Here is a 25,679-nt window from a genome sequence, read left to right on the forward strand (position 1 = left end):
AGCTGCTCATTTGTCGGAATTGCCGATATCGGAGCACTATAACATATAGCTGCCATATAAACTGAATGATCGGAATCAAGTTCGTGTATGGAAAACTTTCACATTTGACAAGATATATTCATGAAATTTAGTATAGATTATTTTCTAAGGCAACAATGTAATCTTCGAAGAAATTGTTCAGATCGGTTAACTATAGCATGGTATAGCTGCCATATAAACTGAACGATCGAAATCAAGATCGTGTATGGAAAATTTTCGTATTTGACGTGGTATCTTCACGAAATTTGACATGGATTACTGCTTAAGGTAATTATATAATTTCCGAAAAAATTGTTCAGAACGGATTACTATAGCATATAGCTTCCATACAAACTGAACACATAGTTACTAACAGAAATGCACCTGTGAAGGGTATTTAGCCTCGGTGGAACCGAAGTTAACGTTTTTTCTTGTTTTTAAAAATAAAATTACAAAATGTTTTTTTTTTTCATATTTTGGGGTATGAATGACAGGCTTGAAATTGCTGAAAAGTAAAACTATTATATATTTTTTAGCTTATTCATGCATGTATTTATAATAAACTTGTTTATTTCTTACAAGTCAAAGCAACGCGCATCGGATAATAATTTAGATTACTTAACTTGTTAATAGTATAACGCACAGCGATTTGTTTACTATAATTGTATGTGCTTGTGTATATGCACGAAGTACATACAAGTATATGTGTAAAGAATGCAACAAAAAGCGAAAATATGAAAATAACAGTTGGCTTATCTGCAAACATGCAAATAATGAAAAACGGAATTGATGTTGCATTGTTTGATTTATGAACTGTCAAATAGTTTCCTACTCCCACCCAAAATTATTTCGTGCTGTTGTTGTTTTGTTACTAATTCGCTGTTAATTCGAACGTGTGTTCGTGTCTTAGCGTTCGTCACTTGCTGTTTATATTTATCTCCTAATCAATCACAACTAAAAACCGCTTCTTGTTTCTATTGTATTCAACAGTAGTTGATGTGTAGCTAAGCGATCGCTTTAATTGCTCTCAATTAATAATGTGCGCGCTCTTCATTTGAGCGCCACTTTACCGGCGCTCTCAGCCGCTTAAGCGTTAAACGGTATGCTGTGCGCTTGCGTTGTTCGCGTTGTTGTTAGCCAGTGCTGCGGTTTGTGTTTCTGGGTGTGTGTGTGTATGTGTGTAGCGGCAATCCTTTCTTTCATTACCTGTCGTCAAGTCGACGCGAATATATAAATGAACCAATTGAAATTGGCGCTTTCATTTGCACTCGATATTTTAATTATGAAACATATCGCTGAACGCGGCGAATTCAAGCACAATTAAGAACGGAAAGTGCACGGAGCCATACAGCGCTTGGATTACGGTTAGCGCTACGTGTGTGAAATAAGTGAAATTTGAGTCTATTGAGTTAGACCTTTTTTTGTTACTTTCGTGAAAGTGTTGAATATTAAAGAAAGAAAATTTTCCAATTGTAAAAAAAAAACTAACAAGTGACCAAACGGCACCTTTAAAAAGGCAGCTGAAGTAAAAATAAAAAACAAAAACTGTAAAAAATACTTTAATTGATTTGACTAATAAAGTGTTACATCAAAAAATAACTACGTGCTATTAAGTTTTAATAGTTTATCCAACTTAAAAAAAAAATCAAAATGCATATAACGGTAAGTGCAGTGTAGTGCTAGTAAATTAGTGCACAAAAACTGACAACAATCAATGCACTAACTATTAGTTATAACTTTCCTAATTAAATTACACTAAAAATATAAAATATTAGCTTCGAAAAGTGCAATTTCATTTACTTTTTTTCCTTTCTTCTTTGCCTTGGGACTTTCCATTTCTCACGATGCAGTTAAAAATAACGTTTTATTTCGGCTTTACCTCTCTGCCCAATGTTCTCTGCGCTCAGTTTGGCAATTCGGCATATTTTGCATTTGCACGAAACGCCTCATTCTTACATTGTTTATCGCAAATACTTCCGCATCTTAATTTAATGCCGGCATCTTGTTGCGGCGCTTGTGTGTACACAGCCACCATGTGTGTATGTATCTGCAGTGTGTTGTAAAAGTTCGATATCTGCAAGTTGGCAAATAAGGCAAAGCGCTGGCCACAATTTTACAATCAAAACAAGAACAATTTTTTTTTGGCATTTTTATAGGGAAATAAGTTGAAATACACATGTTGCGCACAAATTTAAGAAATAGCAGAAATAAAATATCTGAGTCATCAAGCCAATAGCATTTATGTTGTCTTGAAGCATGCGTTGCCAACATTTACTGTATGGAAATGTATTTATGTAGCTGCTGGCGTCTTTGTGTGACGTCAGTAGGTATGAGTGTACGAATTTCATAACAAGTGAAATTGGGTTTCTAAGACAATGATGACTGTGCGAGAGTTTCACTGCTCATGATGACACTTGTCGTGTTGTTGGAATAATGTGGTTTTTTTTTTTAATCATAAAACCAGCACAATTAATTGTAATAAAATAAGTAATGCAACGAATGAATGTATGACCGATATTTTACATATATTTTAGTATTTATTGTTAAATTTCTTTTTCTTAGCTTTTAATTTAATCAGATTGAGTGCTTATTAGGTTGCTGTTAGAGCTAATTTTAAATCGCGATCGGCGAATTATTATGGTACGCATCTGATCTTTCTACATAATACATTCGTATATTTCATTCGATTTAGTTTAGCTTTATGAGTGATAAAGCAGTTATTTGCTTTTATTTAAATAAAGAACTCAGCTATAAAATATGAAAAAATATTTGACTGAAAAGCAATGGCTGCTTCAAAAGCTAAGGAAATACCGACGACTGTGAGACTCATAAAAGTGGCAGAATTAAATACTGTATATTCAGATGTACAAAAAGTTGAGGCTGGGTGAGCTTGTTTATACTGTGTGTATCCGGCAGAATATAAAGTCCTTTTTAAAACGTGCCATTATGTTTCATTTATAAACGTTTCTGCTGCTCAATGATATCAATAGTAGTAAACAAAATTCTCATCTGCTTATCAGAAGTATCATATAGAACCGTAATGTATTCCGAAAGGACTAAATCAATTTATCATCCATTACTATATATTCTAGGAAGAAAATTTGTTGCTGATGAAAGATCCATCTTATATCTATAATATATATGTATATCTTCATATTCATTTAGTCTGTTATAGCTTAGACGGTTCGAATAAAACACTAGCCAATAAGACAAACAGAAATTGAGAAGGATTAGTAATGAAAGAAGTAAACTTTCCCTTTCGTTTCTTTCTCTTTTATAAATTGTAGCACCATCCAGACAACATTTAGTTATGAAATATTACAAATTTCTTAGTCTAAAAAGATACGACTACTTAGCTAATACCTACTTCAGCATTATTTTCGTATTTACTCATTGCATTTTATAAAGCACAAAAGGCGTATAAATATTATTGAAAGCATAAAATCGAATTTTTTTAATAAGCATCACTATTCCTTGACGAAAATTATGACAACTGCGAAAAAAAAATGAAGTATGCGTCGGCCAGCGAAAGGCAACGTCCGAGACCCTTTAAAAAATATATTTAAATGATCAGCATGACGTGCTAAATCGATTAACCGACTCGTTTATCTGCTCGCGATCCAGTACCTCAGTTTTTGTAGTATCGATCAAAAATTTTGCACACGTTCTTTTGTCTCCAAGAAGTTGCTCATTTGTCGGAATCGCCGCTATCGAACCACTATAGCTATATGTAGCTGACACGATCGATAAAAATCTTTCTTTCATACAACTTTTTTGTTTGACAAAATATCTTCATACAATTTGGCGAAGATTATTCTCAAAGGCAGCACTACAATCGCCGAACATATTGAAGTCGGACCACTATAGCAAATAGCTGTCATGCAAACTGATCGGTCAAATTTAATTTCTTATATAAAATCTTTCTTATTTGTATAGTGCATACTAGCTTTGTTTTTTCCTATTTCTAATTTATTATACTATTTTTTCCTACATAATAATTGTATGTCTCTTATTTGTTTATAAATATATGGTATGTGATTAAGCAAGATTTATATAAATCATAAAATCACATTTCACGCAACATTAACAAATAATCAAAATAATTAGAGATTCCTTCAGACCACATATTTATATCTAGTACCAATAACCCCATGAAAATGAAAAAATGTAGGTGTACGTGTCTTAAGTCTTTTATATCTATCTTTGCACATATTTGGTGCGCGATTGCGTATACGCAACTTGCAGAAAACTTTTTCATTCAAAAGGGTATCATAAAGCAAACATATATAAATGCATTTAATTTTAGTTAACAAAACCAAAAAATTAAAACTCAGCAACAACAATATATCAACATTAACAACATAATTTAAATTAAATATCTTTTATATTTTTCTTATCTTACAGCTGCGAATACTATTGCCCACACTGCTGGTTTGCGGCGCGCTGGCCAAAAGCCATGCCTATTGTTCACTGGAAAAAATGAAGATGTTCGCTATGGAAGCGTGTGAACACCTATTCCAACAAGATGAGGGTAGAGAGAAGCGTTCACTACCCATGCCATACGAACACAATTACATACATCACAATGAATGTAAGTTGTACATGAAATTAAATTTAATGAAAATTTATTTTGCGAGTAAATGCATATGTTCTTGAGCATTTATATTGTACAAAAGTACGTGTGTACACAAGTTGAGTTGAGTTGTAGACTGTGAAGCGCGTAAAGAACGTAGGAGGAAATGCGACGTACGTGTGACAAGTGCACGAATTTGGCACGCGTTAATTTATTGTCAACTGGAATATCACCGAAGGTGTTAATAAGTGGCATGCAAAACATTTTATTAAGTGTTAAACTAGATGTACTTGCACTTGCGCGCATACTTATGCGCATATATTGACTTACATGCACTTGAACGCGTATATATAATAATAAATATTTACGTTGGCTTTATGTCGTTGCGACGCCAACAGTAAATGTGCACAAAAATGCCTGCTGATATTAAAGAAAAACATTTAGTAAATAAAAATCTAAAAAAATATTAGTTTAAATCGAACGGCAGACAAGCATGACGACGTGCCAGTGTTTACATGTGGCGACTGGCTGACATGGAAAGGCCGCCGAGTCAGTCAACTTTGGCATTGCATTTAATTTTTACAGTTTCTGTCGCTAAAACGGCGAATGCAAATTGCACGTAGGTTTAACGAAAATATATTACAACGAATATTTTTTTTTTGTTTTAAGTAAATTCGCCATTTAGAGGCGGAAGTATGATATTTTAGCTGACATTTATTGTGAGTTTTTAGTTTATAGTAGTAATTTCGGTGCATATAACGCTTTACAATAAAGTTGTTGTTGTATTCATAGGAATTTTTTTTGGCAAGAACGCTTGTTATAGCTTATAGTTCCAATCGAAGCTGGGGTTTGTTTCAATTAGCTTTCGCTTGGCTCATAACATTCGCGTGCCTCAAGGAGTTAAAGCTTTTTACTGAACAGAGCATTAAAGTACTGAGAACCATATCAATATTTTGACGCACTAAACACCAACGCACCAATACTGGCAAATTAATACAAAAACAACAAAGCAACAATGCAGTTCTGCTTACTTACAAAAAATCAGCTCCAATTCCACTTTGGAACATATGCGTATCATATACATACATACATAATTCCAGAAGCATGCATATCATTTAAGCTGTGTATGTGTATGTTTGAGTAAATACTTTTCGGTACACATTTATACCCAGTTGGCTCAAAAATAAAACTTTGTCGCTTCTCTTACCCGTTTTATTGTTCGGGTTCTTTGTTTTTGCTACAAGCAAGCCGCAATTTGCGTCAATGCAGATTTTTGAAACCACGCATTTATTGGTTCGCTTCCATAGCAACTACATATATTTAACATAAATATTGACTGACATCTTTAGACTTTTATTGACAATTATATTGTATGTGGAATGAAATTTCATTAAACTCTTTTTCTCTCTTTCCCCACGCACACGCATATAGATCCAAAATTGAATGATAAACGTCACTTCATCAGCCGCAGCTTGTACCCACATGGTGGTTATCTGAAAGTGGGCCAAGAGCACTTCAAAATTCTGAGTAAAGTCGATGTCTTTCCGCGTTACAAGCCGAAAAAGCTGCATCACGACAAGAAGGAACGCTACAAGCGTGAACATGCGCTCAGCTACAACAACATACCATATTGTTGTTACAACAAATGTGAAGAGGATTTCTTCTGCTAAGCTTGCTGTAGACAATACAGCTTAAAAGCTTTAAAGCCAATCAAGCGATAGCAAGCAGGATCAACATTCCAGCCAATAGCCATTAAATACATAATATTTATACTTTTTTGAATGTTTTTCAAAACTTTAGTTTTATAATTGTAAATATTGCTTAATCTTAGTGAAAAATAATAATACTTGTAGGTATGATTATCCTAGTAGCGCAGCAGAGCGCACAATGCACCATGTGTACCTTATTAATTAATATTTATTAAATAGTCTTTACAAAGGAACTTGTATATGCTATAACTTTTTATAAATTATAGATATTTTTATAAAAATATGTAATTAAATTTATGTATGTATGTATGTATAAAAATATAAAAAACAATTTCGCGGCAATCATTATATTAGAAAATATATTTATTTAAATATGTATATATAGATATGTTACAATATTTATATATACCATATATATACAAATATAATTATATACTTCTAAGCAAAAGATATTTTCACCAACATTGATTTACTTATACTTTGTAATTTCATCCATCAGTCAGTATTAGCAGTTGGCTTTGCGAATTCATTATTTTATATATGCATAGTTATATTTAAAACATCAAATCATATACTAGTTATTTTTACTTGTTATATACTTTTATACGTAAAACAAAATAAACACAATATTTACATACTTGAATATTTGGTCGTTACTGTTTCCAAAAATTACTTTTTTATTTCAGAGATATGCATGACCACCAAAAATTATGTTTCGACGAGTTTTTCGTTGCATGCTTTTAGGCAGCGTTAACATAGCCATTCTTTAACCCTCCAATGCGCATATATTATTTTAGCACTTATAGCAAATAAATGGTTTATAAGTTCGCATATATAACAAATCTGAATATAATTATCAAATATACAACTTTTAAATGTATTTCTGCTCAAAAAATAAAATTTTATTTTGCAAAATACCCGCTGTCGTTTTAATTTAAGTAAAACATGATTTTAAATTTCCTCGTTATACATTTATGTAGTAATCATTTATTAGTTAGTCCAATTTTTTACTATATAAACTCAGTTTTAACGATGACGATGATTTTGACTATATCTCAATTTCTATCATAAATCATAAAATTTTATATCTAATTTCTTAAACTAGCCATCTAGGTGAAAAATTAAACAATTGATGATGGAAAAAAATTAAGAATTTATTTCTCAACTGCACACAGCTGTATAAGCTTTGCGAGGATACTAAGTTCAGACAGTGGCATAGAGGCAGTTCGTTTTCATGCTGTCGAAGGCGGCTTTAAAATCGACGAAGAAAAAATTTGGCGCATGGTGAATATCTGATCAGTTTTTCATTTTCCAGGTCTGAAGCCACACTGATAAGGTCCAATCTGTTTGATGTCGGTTGCTTTAATCTTACATACAATACGCTCGATCGAACCTTATATCCGACGTTGAGAACGCTTATCCCATGGAAGTTGGCGCAGATTGTGGGGTCTCCATTTTTGTGGATTGATACATACATAAATTCCAATCGTCGGGTATGCTTTCGTCCACAAAGATATTCCACAAGAAGAATCCTGATCAGTTCTTCGCCGCCATAGTTCAATAGTTCGGCCAGTAATCCGCTTTGTTGTTCTTCAGATGATTAATTGCTTTCCGACCTTCTTCATGATGGGCCAATGGAACGTCTGCGCCATCATCATCGATTGTGGAATTGGGTTTACCATCTCCTGGTGTTAGGCTTTCACTGCCATTCAGCAGGCTGGAGAAGTGTTCCCTCCATTATTTCACTAGATCACTTCTGAGGGTTCTGTTGCGTTAGTCGTAGAATTTTTCGTAGAATTTTCGAGCCGAAATTTGCCACCGCTTTCTTGGGCTTGAGACATGTTGAAATCGTTCTCAACCCGTAAGAGTACCGTTAAATCTCTAGTAAAAAAATATTTTAAACTTGGCTTACAGCTGTTCATAAGCAATCTTCATTATTCAGCTTTGTACCTTGAGAGCCCCAGTTTCATTACAAAGCTTGGAAATCAGAGTTTCTTCAGAGCCCTCAATGTATATGTATATTCTTCCATGAAGCTGTAATAGGTTATGTAAAGTTTTTAGGTATTTTAATTGGACAATTCATACAGTTTCAAAATTTTGACAGTGTCCCAAGATATCTAGAGGTTTACTTGTAATAAACCAAATTACAACATAGAACTAGCAGCACCAAATACACATTTTTTGTGTTGACCTGTGTAATTATTTGATGTTTGCCGTAATCTCTTTTTTTATGTATGTACATTGGCGTCACTATCTTTTGTACTTTATAAGTATAAGGAATTTTGCAAACCACAAACGAATAGCTATGCTTTCTTGACACACAAAAATATTTTTTATCCAGTTTTTCAAAATACCAAAATTTCATTCAAAATATCAATCTCATGAAGCGATTGGCCAAAAGCTTTGACTTTATGCATATGTCGAATAGTTTTCATCCTAGTTGCCCTCTCATAGAAACGATACGAACTTTGGTATTATAGAGGTACAACGAGAACATGTGTGAGGTAATGTTTCTAGGAAATGTTTGTATATACATTGCAAAGTAGATGCCACTATATTATAGATTAGTGGAAATATAAACTCTTTAATATTTCATGCTGAGTCATTTTTTAAAATGTTGCGAAAAAATACGCTTACATATCCTATATATTATGTATGTAGTTGAGGCAATCGAAGATGCTCAAGGCATTGTTGCTTCAATGATAAACGCACTGTGCTTATTTCTCAGTGAGATTTCACCACAGAATCGGTATGCACTGTATTTGTATCATCTAGTATATAAATATACTCAATGTATTTTGCTACATAAATTCATATGTAGGTATGTAGATGCTATATATGTACACGGCTACATAAACTACCGCTGAGGTATAGCTACAGCTAGATTGTTGTAATAAATTGTGGCATTTATGTATGCGATAAGAACCTTTAAGAATTACATCAGAAAATATGCAGTGAATTTCTAGATTTATGCAAAAGTACACTCAAACAAATAACAGTAGTAAAAGAAAATGAGTAGGTAAACTGAAAATCGATAGTACTATGAAAGTTAACTCATACATTCGTCTATATTCACTTAGAGTTTTTTCAAAATCTCTTTAAATTGGAATATTTTAAAACACTGCGACTCATGTTAATAAGCACATTTTAACAGAGTTATTACTAATACAATTTATTAAAATATTTAACTACATTTAATAAATTATATGAGTATAATTAATCGGTTGAAAAAGTTAAAATATAAATTATTTTAATAAAATAAAATAAATAATTGGATAATTTTTTTCAAACATTTATAATAATATATATGTACATACATGTATGTAACAGTAAAGTTGGGCTGGTCGATATTTTTTATATTTTTGTGACATGTTTGCTGCAGAGTTGCTTACAGAGTTACATATATACATATGTAAATGATCAGAATGACGAGAAAAGTTGAAATCCGGGTGACTGTCCGTCCATCCGTCCGTGCAAGCTGTAACTTGAGTAAAAATTGATATATCTGGATGAAACTTCGTATGCGCGTTCCTTGCCCAAAATGGGATGAATGGGCGTAATTGGATAACTACCGCGCCCACAAAACGACACTAACTGAAAATTTATAAAGTGCCATAACTAAGCACCAAATTAAAATATTTGTAGGTGTAGCAAGGGCATCTGTGGATCAAAAATTTTGAAAAAGTGTTTGTGAACCCGCCCTCCAATAATTTTAATGTACATATCTCTTAAGCCTCGTAAAGTACAACAACCAAATTCAGTTAGCGCAAATATTATAAGAACTTCTACCAAAAGTGTGAAAATGGATGAACCGGATGATAACACCGCTCACTCCCCATATAACGGAAGTGTTAAAAAATACTAAAAGCGCGGTAAATCAATAACTAAATATACCAGAGACATTAAACTTTACCCGCGAGATGGTGTAATAGGGCTTTAATGGAGCTGGTGTGAAAATTGGACGATGGACGGGCACCGCCCACTTTTAGGTGAAAACACATCTCGAGCCCGTCTGTATTTGGCATGCCTATGACATTTTTATATTAAAGTGTGAAAATGGGTGAAATCGCGTTGCAGCAACACCTTCTTTCCATATAATATAACGGAATAAAACTTTGCCCGAATAATGCCTTTGGAGTATGCCACCTTGAAATTATTCAAATCCAACAAAAACTGTTGAAACCCCTTGGTACCGAATATATGGACCTCAGAGCCTATAGTAGACTTCTTACCGGAAATAGCGGTCACTGTGTAAAGTATATAATTGAAATTTGGCGAGAATCTTTTCCTGCTAGAAGTATCTATGTGTATCAAAAATGGTTTGAATCAGGTCAATACTTTCCTTAGCCGTCATTTACCTAATATAAAGATTTTCGTACTTCCGGGTGACTTTATAACGCATATATGTATCGACCGATATGTGAGTTATCTTAATAAAATTGAGAGAGCGTGTTTATCTTAAAAGCCGGGCACATTTCTGCTTATAATGAATGAAATCAGGTGAAAATTCGCTCTAGACCCCATATAACAAAAGAGCCTTATGTACCTCAAGGTGCTTCCCTGGTTTTAATCCTTGTAAGTTACAATCTATGAAATGTTCGGTTATACCCGAATTTAGCTCTTCCTTACTAAGAAATAATTGATTAAAGCGAAATTTCTAGAGTTTACAGTTATATATTTAAACATCATCCGCAAAAGATTCATATTTGTTGATAACTTATCTTTAGTTAAACTAAGAAAATTCCAAAAATTGTGTAAAATTCTAAAATTTTTTTTAAATTGAGAAAAGAGGTCTTTGACCAAAAAATGTTTACCTTATGTTGTTTAAAAATATGTTTTAACTTGACTTTTCTTAGTTTCTTTTTATTTAAATAGAAGATAATTTAATGCCAAAATTATAAACTTTGCCCCAATTCCAAGAAAAACCGAAAAATCGCACGCCTGTCTGCCCAAGCTCTCATATAAATGTTAGACGCTCGGCCACTATTTCCTCTCTAGCTTCAACAATATTTCGGATTCCTATCTATAACTGTGGGGACATATTCTAATAAATATAATTTTTAAAGAGATTTAAGCAAAAGAAAACGATTTACATATTTAAATCTTAAGGGAGGAGCCTTCTTTAGAAGCTTCAACAATCGTTTTTTTGTTTTTTTTTTGCTTAAATCTCCTTAAAAATTATCTTAGAATATGTCCCCACAGTTATAGATAAATTGCTCAATTAGCTATTTGGCTTTCTTTACCTGAAAATTTGGATAAAAGTACTCACTATTTTAAAATGCCACAGAAAAAAGTTTGAAGTAGAAATTTTTGCTATGGGAGTACAACAATATAGAGTAATAAAATGTATGGAACTACACAATCAGAAGTTTCGCACCTAACGGTAAAGTGCTTATGTAAATGTTTGCTAAAGTTCATACGTCATGAGCACACTTTAAAACCCAGGTATTTTCAAAGAAATAATCTATGTTTTAGTTAGTGAGAATTAGATAATTAAATATTAACATACATAATTGCTTTATGAGCATGCAATACGGGTAATTCATTCACAGTTCCGTTACACCTAAAATGAGTAATCATAATATGGCGTGTATGCATATAAAAGTAATTCAAAGTATGTATATTTCGGGGGTTTCTCCACTACTATGGTTTTTCTCCAATTTCCCTCTTAAGGTTTATCTCACTTGGAGGTACATAAATGCATATATACATACGTATTGCTACTTACGGTATACATCATACAAATTCAAAGTATTTTTTTTTTGTATGTTTGTGCTCTGCACGAAACTGATGCTGAACGCTTGGACATTGCGATATGTAGAATATACGCTTTTCAAGCACTCTTGTTTCTTCTCTTCCTATTTTTTACTGGGGTTTCACCGTAAAAGCTTTTTGAACCTACAAACAAACCTATATCCGTTTATGAGTATATGACCATAGCGTGTTGATCGCTGCTCTTTCTCGCATCTCATTGCTAGCAAACGGGAGAACGGTCAGTAGTTGTTTGATCGCGTAGTAGTTGTAATTGTGCGCTGAGCGCTTTCAAAAATCAGTTCATCGGGAACCTCAAAAGCGGGTGCACACTTGACTCGTGTTACTTTCGTGAAAAAAATAAATCATTAAAAAATCATAAAAAAAGCAAAACAAACAAATAATAAAAAGAAAATATAATAAAACTGCCACGCATTTGCTTATAATACAAATTTACCAAAGTCTTAAAATATATTTTTATACAAAAAACAAAAAAAAACAAAAGTGTATTAGCACCGCTATAATACGTAGCATATACATAATTTCGCAATTTTTATTATCGCTCGAGTGAATCTGAAAGAATAAGCATAATAATGGCCACAGCGCAGCAGCCAAACGGTTTACTAAACACTAAAACCGGCTTAAAGGGAGAGGTAAATTAATTTATCATTTTCTTTTTCCCTTAAACTATGACTAATACCATTGCGTGCGTGTGTGAAGTCAATAAAGACTATGTATGTGTATGTGTGCTTGTTTGTTTGTATTGCCGGTGATCATGCCACTAAATATAAACGCTTTTAATTGCGATTAAACGTTCATAGTTGTGTGTTAACGTTAAATACAGTAATTAATACTGAGTTATCGGCATTTTTCTGTACTAAAGTTTATTTTTAGTTTTCAATATTTGTTTATGTAAACCTTAACTAGTAAATTTACAAAGTAAAACATTTTTAAAATTCTAATGGCTTAGTGTTGTAAATAGTCGCGTGTATATATCAGACAACGTATTAAAAACTATTATGTATATTTATTTGACATTTGCGAAATTACTTTACAATTATAAAAAATATGCACTCTTGCTTGCTTAAAAATAATGTGAAATCGCCCCTTGTGGAAACCATTTTGTGGTTATGATGTCGACCCCACGCTCAATATCACACCGGAAGCGGTCAAGTAATCAAATATTGAAAAAGCTCACCTTATTCAATTATAAGGAAAATTGTGATCTCATCTTCAGCTTTGTCAAGACACTAACTCAGGTTTATAGGAAACTAATTAATAGTTCCCACATTACTATGTAGCAATTATTAAAACAAAAAATGATTTCTTAATCAGTACCGACTGATCATGCTGAAAATATTTGTTATATACACACATAGATATTTTTTATATACTTATTTACAGAAAATGTTTCAGAAACTCTTCATACATATGAACAGGTTACTGGTATAGTGTAATGTCTCACTCAAATGATCATCTTAATTGAATATAGACAATTTGAAAGACGGCAACCGTCTTTCCGAAAGCTTTCCTTAGCATGCAACTTGTAACATAAACAATGATTAATTAAAAAAATATATATAAATTTTGATCAGTAATAATTCTAGCTTTCTCCTAACGAACATAATTTCATTATAGAAGTTTATCATCTTATCTCTCATCGTTCTTGATTGTTTTTGTTTATATAATGTAGATACACATCTTCTTCTTAATTGGCGTAGACACCGCTTACGCGATTATAGCCGAGTTAACAACAGCGCGCCAGTTGTTTCTTCTTTTCGCTACGTAGCGCCAATTGGATATTCCAAGGGTAGCCAGGTCCTTCTCCACCTGGTTCTTTCAACGCAGTGGAGGTCTCCCTCTTCCTCTGCTTCCCCCGGCGGGTACTGCGTCGAATACTTTCAAAGCTGGAGTGTTTTCATCCATTCGGACAACATAACCTAGCCAGTGTAGCCGCTGTCTTTTAATTTGCTGAACTATGTCAATGTCGTCATATATCTCGTACAGCTCATCGTTCCATCGAATGCGATATTCGCCGTAGCCAACGCGCAAAGGACCATAAATCTTTCGCAGAATTTTTTTCTCGAAAACTCGCAACGTCGACTCATCAGTTGTTGCCATCGTCCAAGCCTCTGCACCATATAGCAGGACGGGAATTGTGAGTGACTTATAGAGTTTGGTTTTTGTTCGTCGAGAGAGGTCTTTACTTTTCAATTGCCTACTCAGTCCGAAGTAGCACCTGTTGGCAAGAGCAATCCTGCGTTGGATTTCCATACTGACATTGTTGGTGGTGTTTACGCTGGTTCCAAGATAGACGAAATTATCTACGACTTCAAAGTTATGACTGTCAACAGTGGCGTGAGAGCCAAGTCGCGAGTGCGACGACTGTTTGTTTGATGACGGGAGATATTTCGTTTTGCCCTCGTTCACTGCCAGACCCATTTTCTGTGCTTCCTTGTCCAGCCTGGAGAAATCAGAACTAACGGCGCGGGTGTTGAGGCCGATGATATCAATATCATCGGCATACGCCAGCAGCTGTACACTCTTATAGAAGATGGTGCCTTCTCTATTTAGTTTTGCAGCTCGAACTATGTTCTCCAGAAGCAGGTTGAAGAAGTCGCGCGATAGGGCGTCGCCTTGTCTGAAACCTCGTTTGGTATCGAACGGCTCGGAGAGGTCCTTCCCGATTCTGACGGAGCTTTTGGTGTTTTGGTGTAGATACACATAGGGTTTTTAATAAGGCACTACAAAAGTAGACCGATAGGGACAGCAAACGACGCCATATTTTTCCAACTCTTTTGACATTACTCTTCAGTAAGGTTTGCCATTTAATCATGGAAAAATATACGATCCAGCAACGAGTCGAAATTATTAAAATTTACTACCGAAATTCGGAGTCTGTGGCCTCAACTTTAAGAGTTATTATATAAGAACAATAGAAAAAATATATCAAAATCAGTACAGACTTAATTCTGACACTCTGTATTGGTTCTTGAACAGTTTGAGAGATGAGTTTTTAGATATTTTTAAGAAAACATGTTAATGAAACTCCGATTAAGAAAAATTACATCGATATTAAAACGTAGCTTGATGAGTGTTATCCAGACTGAAGATCAGGCCCATCAATCGATCGTTATAGCATTTTCCTTTCTTTATGAAAATGTTGCTCTATTTCCTGGTTAGAAGGCAATATTTTGAGAAAAGAACTAACAAACCTCAAACAACAAAAAACGTCAAATTCCGCTGCACCGAAGCTATAATACCATTCACAAATACAAAAGACTCCATACAAGAACTTAATTTTGGATAATTTCTTCGCAGATTGTACCATTGCTTTGGGTAATAAAACAGCTCTACAAATTTTTTTTATTGCCCTGGATAGTTTAGCAAATATTGATGCTTTCAAATATTCAGATTCCAATCTCATTCATGAAAATTATTGAAAAATACAGATTTTATCAAACTTATGATTATTCTGGAAAGTGAATTGTATGAAGTTTAGCGTTGGTAGTCGCAAATTTCCTAGGTAATCATAAAGCACCAAATTTGTGCAAAATATGCTGGCAAACTCTCAAGTTACACTACCTCCGCAAACATTTGGATACATTTTCGGCTAATTATGCAAATGATAGTGAGGAACGCTTCCTCTGGTTTAACCAGATTCTAAAAGTGATAGAGGAATGATATCAAGATTGTTGAGATTGTCAAATGATGGCTGATTACTGTTGGTGCTTAAAAATACATATATTACCACATTGAAAATTGTGAAAGAAAAATTCATAAAAAGCGGTTCACTTAAATATAACACATGTTTTAGAAATTTTTCTCTCCGTTTATTTGAATATATCCTTACCTTTTTAAAATGAAACATTATAAAATAACAGTTGTTTTGTGTCCTGTTTTCTGATTTTAATAGTGTAAAATGGAAATAAAAAATTTCAAAATAAATATGAGAAAATCTTACAAAACAATTGATAGTTTCATGAACTGTGGGCTCTAATATTCTATATTCAGAATTTATCTTATAATTAGGGCAACAAAAGCATTGTAGAACAGTGTAATTTCATGAAGTTTGTATGGCAGCTATAGTGGTCCTATACGCTGGTTCCGACGAGCTACTCGTCTTAAGGAAAGATTTAAGATCGGTATCTCAAAAACTGAGAGACTGTTTTGTGTTTACACAGACATACAAACACATGGACATGGTTAAATCGACTCAACTCTTTTGGGTGTTACAAAATGCGGGACAAACTTTATATACCTTGTTCATGGTATAAAAATGTTAACGAAAAAACTGTAAATTAGACAGCAAAGAACCATATAAATACAACATATTTGTGGAAAAAGAAAACGCTATTAGTGCAGATATGTGATTTCCCTCCAATCGAAGTCACGCAAATATATCGGATGTTGTGAATTGTGCGTAGAAAGTACGGTTTTGAGCAGAAATTACACCGTGTCATAATTCAACGAAAAGTATGGCGAAATTGTATGATACGTTCTTTAAATCGGATTTCCATAGCGCATATTCTCTAGATTCCTTTCTTCTTTGAAAAAAAAAGGTTTTAAAAAGATAATGCTGTTTTTAGCCCAAAAACAGAATTCCATGAATCACGCTTTTTTGTCATTTGTCTCAGAATTTGTTGCATGCACAAACCCCATTAAACATAATATATATGTGTATGTATGTTACATGTATGTATATAAGCAGTGAAAACAAAAAATAATTAAATTATTGAACGATAAATTGAAACGTGTATAATGATTGTTCCTTTATATAATGCTGAACATGAACATTGGTTGGTGGTATAATTTCTTATATAGAATATTTAAATGTAATGTAAGTGCATGTACTACAGCTGTGTTCATTGAAATAGCAGTGCAGCAGAAACGAAAATATATAACGTTTTTATTTTGCATTTTCCCTTTCGTAGGCGCCAGCGATTGCACATAGTTTTTGTAAAATAGAATACAGAGATAAGAAAAAAGAAAAAAACTCTTAGACTTTTATAGTTTTTAAGTTTTTTATTACATATATAGTACTTAATATAAGTTTACTTTTGATCATTGAGCTTAGAAGACGGGGATCGCTTTGAAAAAGTATGATATCCTCCTATAAGTTTTCTGTAGGTTTGAAATTTGTGAATTGAGCTACTAATACCATAGCCAATAATATTTTCTCGGCTAAGCCAGTTTTTAGCTAATAACTGACTTTTGGCAAACTCCTACTGGACTTTGATATGCCTTTGGTTAGGTAAATGCACCTTTCGTGGGCTTAAAAAATTTAAATTTTCATTCGACAGTCGTCATCGCAAATTTATATCGCTGATCCTCAATTTCAGCTAAGATTTTATTACTCTATAGGATACAAAAGGAGTGTATTTGTTGACTAATACCATGCGGCGGTCCTCTAAGTTTGCAGATTTACTTGATTTCAGGTCATAATTTATGGCATTACATGTCATCTGGCTAGAACATTTTGAACGAATCTTTATTTCTATTTATTTTTTCTTAGCTCAACAGTAAGCTGGCTATCTTTCTTGGAACTGTGAGTTCTTCCAAGCATTAAAATTAAAAATTTTCCATTTTTATAGTACATTGTAATTTAAATTATAATAATATACTCAATTTAACTCATTTTGTACAAATTTGCAATTTTTTCCGCACTTTTCGTCAAAAATCAAAAACTGCTATATCAGTGAACAAAAAAATGCATAAATGTGAGCGAAAATATCAAAAAAAGCATAAAAACTAGGCAAATATAAAGAGGTTTTTCCTTTTTTCTATTCTTTATATTATATTTCACAAAAACTATATGCAATCGATCAACTAACGAAAGGGAATATGCAAAAACAAAAACGAAATATATTTTTCCTCTGTTGCATTGCTATTTCAATGAACACTGCTGTATGGCATATGCATGCATATGTATACAATGTGCCAATCCACATATACTGTTATCGAAATAATTTGTAGCATTTGCTTTTATAATCGAAAGAAAAATTCCTAAATGCCACTGCTCAACGCTCTAAGTTCGTGTTTGCAGCAGAATCATTATTAGTTGGAGAGAGGTTGATTTTTTTTATTTTTTAGTGCAATTAATTTAGTAATATCGCGGAAGGTTGCTTTTATATGTTCACTAAGCAAATGTAATGTAAGTCCTAAAACTAAAAGAGTCAGATATAGGGTTATGTATACCAAAGTGATCAGGGTGGCGAGTAGAGTCGAAATCCGGATGTCTGCCTGTCCGTCTGTCCGTCCGTCCGTCTGTCCGTCCGTCCGTCCGTCCGTGCAAGCTGTAATTTGAGTAAAAATTGAGATATCATGATGAAACTTGGTACACGTATTTCTTGGCTTCATAAGAAGGTTAAGTTCGAAGATGGGCAAAATCGGCCAACTGCCACGCCCACAAAATGGCGGAAACCGAAAACCTATAAAGTGTCATAACTAAGCCATAAATAAAGATATTAAAGTGAAATTTGGCACAAGGGATTGCATTAGGGAGGGGCATATTTGGACGCAATTTTTTTGGAAAAGTGGGCGTGGCCTCGCCCCCTACTAAGTTTTTTGTACATATCTCGGAAACTACTATAGCTATGTCAACCAAAGTCGACAGAGTCGTTTTATTCAGGCATTTCCATATACAGTTCAAAAATGGAAGAAATCGGATAATAACCACGCCCACCTCCCATACAAAGGTTATGTTGAAAATCACTAAAAGTGTGTTAACCGACTAACAAAAAACGTCAGAAACACTAAATTTTACGGAAGAAATGGCAGAAGGAATGCAGCGTTCTAGGCTTTTTTTAAAATCAAAAATGGGCGTGGCGTCGCCCACTTATGTACCAAAAACCATATCTCAAGAACTACTATACCAATTTCAATGAAATTCGGTATATAATATTTTCTTAACACCCTGATGACATGTACGAAATATGGGTGAAATCGGTTCACAAACACGCCTTCTTCCAATATAACGCTATTTTGATTTCCATCTGATGCCTTCTCTGTATAATATATAGTACATTAGGAACCAATGATGATAGCGGAATAAAACTTTACAAAAATACGATATTTGAAAAATATGTAAATGACGTATAATGAAATCTCGATTATCACTTTATCATGCGAAAGTATAAAATGTTCGGTGACACCTGAACTTAGCCCTTCCTTACTTGTTTAGTATAATTAATTCAGTAATATCGCGAGACGTTGCTTTTATATGGATATCCCCTAAGCAAATGTAATGTATATGGAACATAATAAGTACATACTTATATAAATATTTATAAACGAATAGTCATCAAACCGAAATTATTTATTTAGTAATAGAAGCTTCTAATTCTGTCCCACTTATGTTATACTACGTATAAAGATTCGGGTCACACAATATGAGATGCTCTTTATTATTAGTAGAAAATCAAAGATATCATTTAGTTTGCTAATCTTTGAAGCAGTAAAAGATTCTGGTGTGAAAATCGAAGCTAAATCTTAAATTCAGTAGATGGTAGAAGCAGTTCTCTCAATTAAAATAACTCCAGTATAAAAGTTTCGCATCTTACCGCCTATTCCCGATTTGCAGAAGCTAAAGCTACTAAAATGTAATTTTAATTCCATGCGACGTGTTCTCCAGGACAAGGCTCCTTATAAAAAGCAGCATCGCTTGCCTGCAGTTAACACAAACAACCATTTTTATTATACATACCATAGAGCATGAGTGAAGTCTGCGTTAATTTATAGGTTTTATTTAATATTGTTATTTGAGGAAAATGAAGCCATATGTTAAACATCCGACCAGATATTAAATTTTTCGAAAATGCAGCCTTGAGAACTTGTGCGCACGAGGCTAGCTAAGCTAGGTTCGTCGTCTTTAAACGCGTTTTTCTCGAAACTGTGGAAGATTTCTCGAGAACCGATCTTCATGCAATTTTACACATGTCTTTGAGGTATAATTCTTAAATACTTGGACAAAGGATTTATTTTTCGATTACAACTACATAGGTGTAAAAAATGTCGCGAAATTTTCATTATTTTTTCAAAATAGTTCCCATTCGATGTTATGCACTTATGTCAGTACTTCTTCCAATCGTCGAGGTTCTCCTAAATATCGATTTTTGCGATAGCCTTTAGCTCTTTCAATTTTAATGTCATCTGTGCTTGTAAAGCGGCGGCCTTTTTGCGACGGTTCCTTTTATTTATGGAAATAGGAAAAAGTCACACGGAGCCATGTTTGACGAATATGAAGGATGGGGCATCGTTACAGTATTCTTCGTGGTCAAATATTTACGAACACATTCTTTGATCCATTTCTTTCAACAAACGAAAATCGCAAAGCTCATATTTTCACGTCTAACCTTAACTGCTGCTATAGACAAAGTAATCAACGAAAACAACTCAATATTTTTTGGTACTTCAGGGGCGTATAACATAGTATAGTATATCAACATACTTGTATTACAAAAATTTTGACATTTATACTCTTCAAACTTGGAAATTTTAACACCGCGTACATACATACATATGTAAGTCATATGCAGACAGAAAAACTTTAATCACAGTTGAGAGAATTATATACTCTTTTTAAACTGATTTCAATTTTCTCTTTCTCCAAAAAGTTTTATTATAACCGATATGTTTCTTCAAAATTTTTATTTCACATATCTGTCAATTGATTCAAAATTCGAAATAATTGCAGGAACTTATTGATATGGAGGTTGATCACACTGAGAAGCACTCGCTTAACCATGATTTTATGGACTCGGAACGCAGTGAAATAGATGGAGCAATGCGACATCCAGGTAAAGCCATAAAAATGCGATTACAAACATTTTAACTAACCAAATATCGGAACGTTACAGTTCTGCACAAATATTTGTATAGAATTACTATTCGAATGCGTAATTATTTAAAGATTTGTAGATTACCGCTAGAAAATACAAATTTCTACCAAAAATTCCCATTGAAAAAATCTCACCATTTTAAGTACTGAGTTTACAGTTGTTCAGCCGACAATATCCGTCAGAACAGCGAACTACGCAAATAAGAATCATGAAATAAATGCAACTGCGCTAGATATTGACACGCTTTGTCAGTTTTTATTTTCAACCAGGTGCATTTGCAGTAATTATTTACTGCATTAATTAAATGAGAATATTAACACACAATACGTTACTGAGTATTGATATGCTTGGTTGGCTCAACGAGTAAGTGCTAGTACTCGCCAATTAGTGTGAAATATAAAAGTCATAGTTAATGAAAATAGTAATGTAATATCATATGTATATCAAACTTTAAGATACGGGTTATTCCATATAGCGATATTACATTTCCAACTAAACGGCCAACCAACTTCTCTGAACCTTAAATATAGCTTCCCTTGGGTAATGAAGGGAGAGATATTTCGCAGCAATGCAGATCATACATTGACGGGTAAAGACAGCCTTTTGGAAACCCAGAAAATTGCCTTTGTTGAATCTGATGTACCGACGCAAGCATTTTAAATCCATAACAAACTTGATTAGACATTTTTTTTTATTTCCTCTAATTCACTTATGCATTGCCGAGCGAAAAACTGGCGGCTTAAATGTCGGAGCTCATTAACAATTTTCTGCAAATCGTTCTTGTAGCAAAACATATAAATGCATCCCTAAATATTGTTGTGAATGTCTAATGTATTTTCAAAGTAGATGTGTAGTTTTTTCATAATTTGTATACACTTAAACTTTTGATATTATCTCCTGATTCGGTTGTGGTGGTTCACATAACAGCTGATATTAGCCAGGCTTTCAAAAATAAAAATTATATTTTTTTGTGTTTAAGGCAAATATAATATCTGGTGGCAATCTGTCAGAACCCGAACACTAGCAAATAGCTTGTTGTACTCTAGAGCTTCAACGCTAATATGAAGAATGATAAAGCATAACATTGTCACACAGTACTTCATAAACGAACAGAAATGTCAAAAGTCATTCCTTTAACTCGTTAATGATGTCACGAACTATGGGTTCTGACAAATGCACTCCAAAAAGGAAGGGAAATATATGACGTAATCCATATTTATATCAATATTGTTCTATATACCCCGATTCATTGTCATTTGATTTGCAAACATCACTTACAAATTTAAATGTTTCCATAAAATCTTTGCTTTCGCAACCCGTAGTCCACCTATGAGTTATTTAGCAGGTGAATTAATCAAAATATTTTGCAAAAACGTATTGCGCATTCATTTAAACCCAAAACTATGTTTGCTGTATGAAAATCTTGAATAATGAAATAAATTTTGATAGAGGAACTGGATGCTCTGGAAGAACTTGCTACCGTGGATGTAAATGCTTATGCTCATAAGAAAACCTTGGCACAGGGTATGATGGATTTAGCATTACTCACAGCTAATGCCAATCAGTTGCGCTATGTGGTGGAGACCTATAAAAATCATCCTTATTTTTATCCCAGTTTGGTATTATTGATACTTAGTATTGGCTTTCAAGTAAGTTACTTCTTTATAGAACTCTTAAGACACATTGTGGATAATTGCGTTTTGTTCTAACTTTTTAGATAGCCGTGGGCGTTGGTTTGATACTCAACAGTCGTTACAACATTGAAGATAAAAAGGAAGTATGTCATGCTGAAAAAGTTAGCAATTACACAATATGCGGCATTTTTATAATAACTGTGATCAATGTCTTCATCTCTGCGTTCGGCGTGGCGGACGCGCCTGATGGCAAGTAATAGTGGAAACCGCTTTAATCACCAGGGTGCATAAAAGGATGTGATATTCAATATTATTGTTTGTTTTTTAACGATAAATATCGCATTTCATATAAAAAGTGCATTACATAATTATGTTTATGTATATAATATGTATGCAATTATAAGTTAGCTTAAGTAATCACACATTTAATTGTTTTATAAAAAATGTAAAGTAGCGTATATAAGTGTACTTTTTAATTAGACTTGATCATATCACGAATACTTTATGCACATCAAACATATATTTGTATATCACATGTATAGAGTATATTCCTAAATTAATTCGAAAGTTGATTTAATATATATTTTTTTATATTTTTAATTGGATCATCGTTTATTTATTATTATTGTTGTTTTTCAAGTGATCCACGAAATACTATATGAAAAGAGTGTGATCCGCCCTGTAATAATTTGACTGTACATATCTCCCAACCCACTAAGGCTACAATAACTAAATCTGCCTTGCGCAAATACTATAAGAATTCCTACCAACATTGTAAAAGTGGATGAAATCGGATGATAACCCCGCTCACTTGCCATGTGACGGTACTTTTTTAAAAATAGTTAAAGTGCAATAAATCAATAACTAAATACGCTAGAGACATTAAATTTTACCACCGAGATGGTATAAGAGAGCTTTATAGGAACCGGTGTGAAAATTGGAAACATGTTTTGGTCACCACATTTCTCGGGACCCGACAGTGACAGTACGAAAATGGGCGTATTCGGACTACAACCCTTAGGCCCTATATGCTTAATATACATATTTTCGAACTTCCGGATGGCTTTATACCGCATATATCGACTAAAATGTGAGTTCTCCCAATGAAAATAAGAGAGAATATTTTACTCATAACAGTACATCTTTGTGCCTAAAATAGATAAAATTGGGAAAAAACTTTACCTAGCTGCCATATAGGTTAGATGGCTGATCAAAGATCGCACGTGGACTAATAGATGTAGTCCTTTGTGATGCCATAGAAAATAGAACTCCCGCGTTCGGACTTACAGATCGTCAAAACGCTTAGTAGCCAATAGAAATTTGGAAAGGCGCTTAATATCTACACCCACCAGTTCGGTAGGATGTGTGAATCTTGACCTCCCAAATGCGAGACAGTCAAGAAGGAAGTGCTGGCTAGTTTCTGCCGCATCTTCTTCCAAGCAGATTCTGCATACGGCGTCCGGTAAGATTCCTAGTCTTACAGCATGTGTGCCAATGGGGCAGTGGCCAGCTCCCATATAACTATATTCACAATTTTCGAACATCTGGCTGACTTTACTTCTTATGATTGGTGATTGTATGTGAGGAACTTTAATGAAACCCAGAGAAAATTTTTTTAGTATGTGCCATGTTAATAGTTAACATATAAAATTCTTATATAATGCATATAAAGATTTTTGTTTTTCTGAAAAACCTTATGCCGAATATGTCGGTCATTGTATAAGTTATATATAGTATATGTATATATAAAATTCCTTGGATTCCGATCGTTTATTGCAAGAGTGTAAAATGTTTGGTTGCATCCGAACTTAGCCCTTCCTTACATGTTGAAATTTATATTTCCCCATATGGCACATATGATATTTTGTCCTTAAAGTCCGCTTTAGGTATTGCTGAAATTTATTACTAAATATTCTTTATAACATACATACATTCTTGAAAGCACAACATAATTGATATAATATTCAATATCCTTTGAAGTATCAGACATGAAAATGATACCAAATTTTGTCCCTAAACAGTGGACTATGCAAATGTGTATGTCCTAATATTAGAATATTACTGTTCACCTAATATGTTGTTTGTAATTCCATAAAATATTGAAAATAAGTCAATATATAAAAATCGTAATTTCAGACACCAGCACTAAATTTTCATACCGTCATCGTGTGCAAAAATATCTCAAAAGTGGAAATTTAAACCTCTATTATTATAATTAGTATACCAAGATGATTCGAATATGACCTTTCTCTTTAAAAGTTGGAATAACATTTCTCTATCATATTCTCGAACTCCAGCTTTCTGAATTTAACCCTTTTAACTTCGAACCCAATCGTCAAAGAAGAATTCTAGTTAATACTGAAATTAAATATAGTCTACTCTATTTTCCTACTATTAAATTAGACAAGTAAGAGGTAATACTTAGTAGAAAATATAGAGAAAAGATATAAAGGAACTGTGGGACGGCTTCTTACGTACAACTGCAAATGAAACCATTGGTTTTCGGACAAGGCAAAAGAACATCTGGTATGATAAGGAGTGCCGCTGTAGAGAGAAAACAGACTGCCTATCTAGCAACGTTAGAATCGACTATGTATCTAAACATTTTCGCTAAAATATTTGCTATAAATTTAATGGAATGAAACGAGATGGCCACTGATACCGAATTTTTACAAGAAAATTATGTTAAGCGATAGCCAATGGAGAATTTTATAGAGCCATGTGGAATACCTTTGATTCCAAAAAAATGGCGCTACATGTCATACAGCCAACGAAACAAATAATTTATTGAAGGAAACTTTTGGTGAGCACATTATCTTGCGACGTGGGCCTGTGACGTGACTTCCTTGAGCCCATGATTTAACATCGCTGGACTACTTTTTGTAGAGTTTCTCTTTTATGAAGATAAGCCCGAAACGATCGACGTTTTGGAAGAGAATATTTATAATAAAGCTACAATCTTGGCCATAAAATTAGATTTAATGCTTTTTATTTCTTCATGAAAACCACATGTCTACAAAAATGCCCCTTACAAGCTGTAACTTACTATCTTTATAAGTTTAGATATATGTAGATATAGCGGCTGTTTACAATCTAATTACTAGTAGTTTATCGAAAAATAAATTTTTGGGCGAAATTCGGCGAAGGGTATTGA

The 25,679-nt window shown here is 33.5% G+C and overlaps 2 protein-coding genes across 2 annotated transcripts; both read left to right on the forward strand.

Annotated features, from left to right (window-relative positions):
• The first annotated feature begins 1,281 nt into the window (after positions 1-1,281).
• On the forward strand, positions 1,282-6,544 carry LOC120778980. Its single transcript, XM_040111071.1, has 3 exons — positions 1,282-1,680; positions 4,423-4,609; positions 6,023-6,544. The coding sequence occupies exons 1-3, from the start codon at positions 1,669-1,671 to the stop codon at positions 6,259-6,261; spliced, it is 438 nt and encodes a 145-aa protein (XP_039967005.1). The 5' UTR covers positions 1,282-1,668; the 3' UTR covers positions 6,262-6,544.
• Positions 6,545-12,332: 5,788 nt separating this feature from the next.
• On the forward strand, positions 12,333-22,851 carry LOC120778717 (ninjurin-1-like). The gene is made up of 4 exons (XM_040110680.1): positions 12,333-12,704; positions 20,747-20,849; positions 22,341-22,540; positions 22,609-22,851. Exons 1-4 carry the CDS (start codon positions 12,645-12,647, stop codon positions 22,780-22,782), a joined length of 537 nt encoding a protein of 178 aa, XP_039966614.1. The 5' UTR covers positions 12,333-12,644; the 3' UTR covers positions 22,783-22,851.
• The last annotated feature ends 2,828 nt before the right edge of the window (positions 22,852-25,679 follow it).

This window comes from Bactrocera tryoni, chromosome 5, assembly GCF_016617805.1.
Source record: "Bactrocera tryoni isolate S06 chromosome 5, CSIRO_BtryS06_freeze2, whole genome shotgun sequence".
In the NCBI taxonomy this organism is placed as follows: domain Eukaryota; kingdom Metazoa; phylum Arthropoda; class Insecta; order Diptera; family Tephritidae; genus Bactrocera; species Bactrocera tryoni.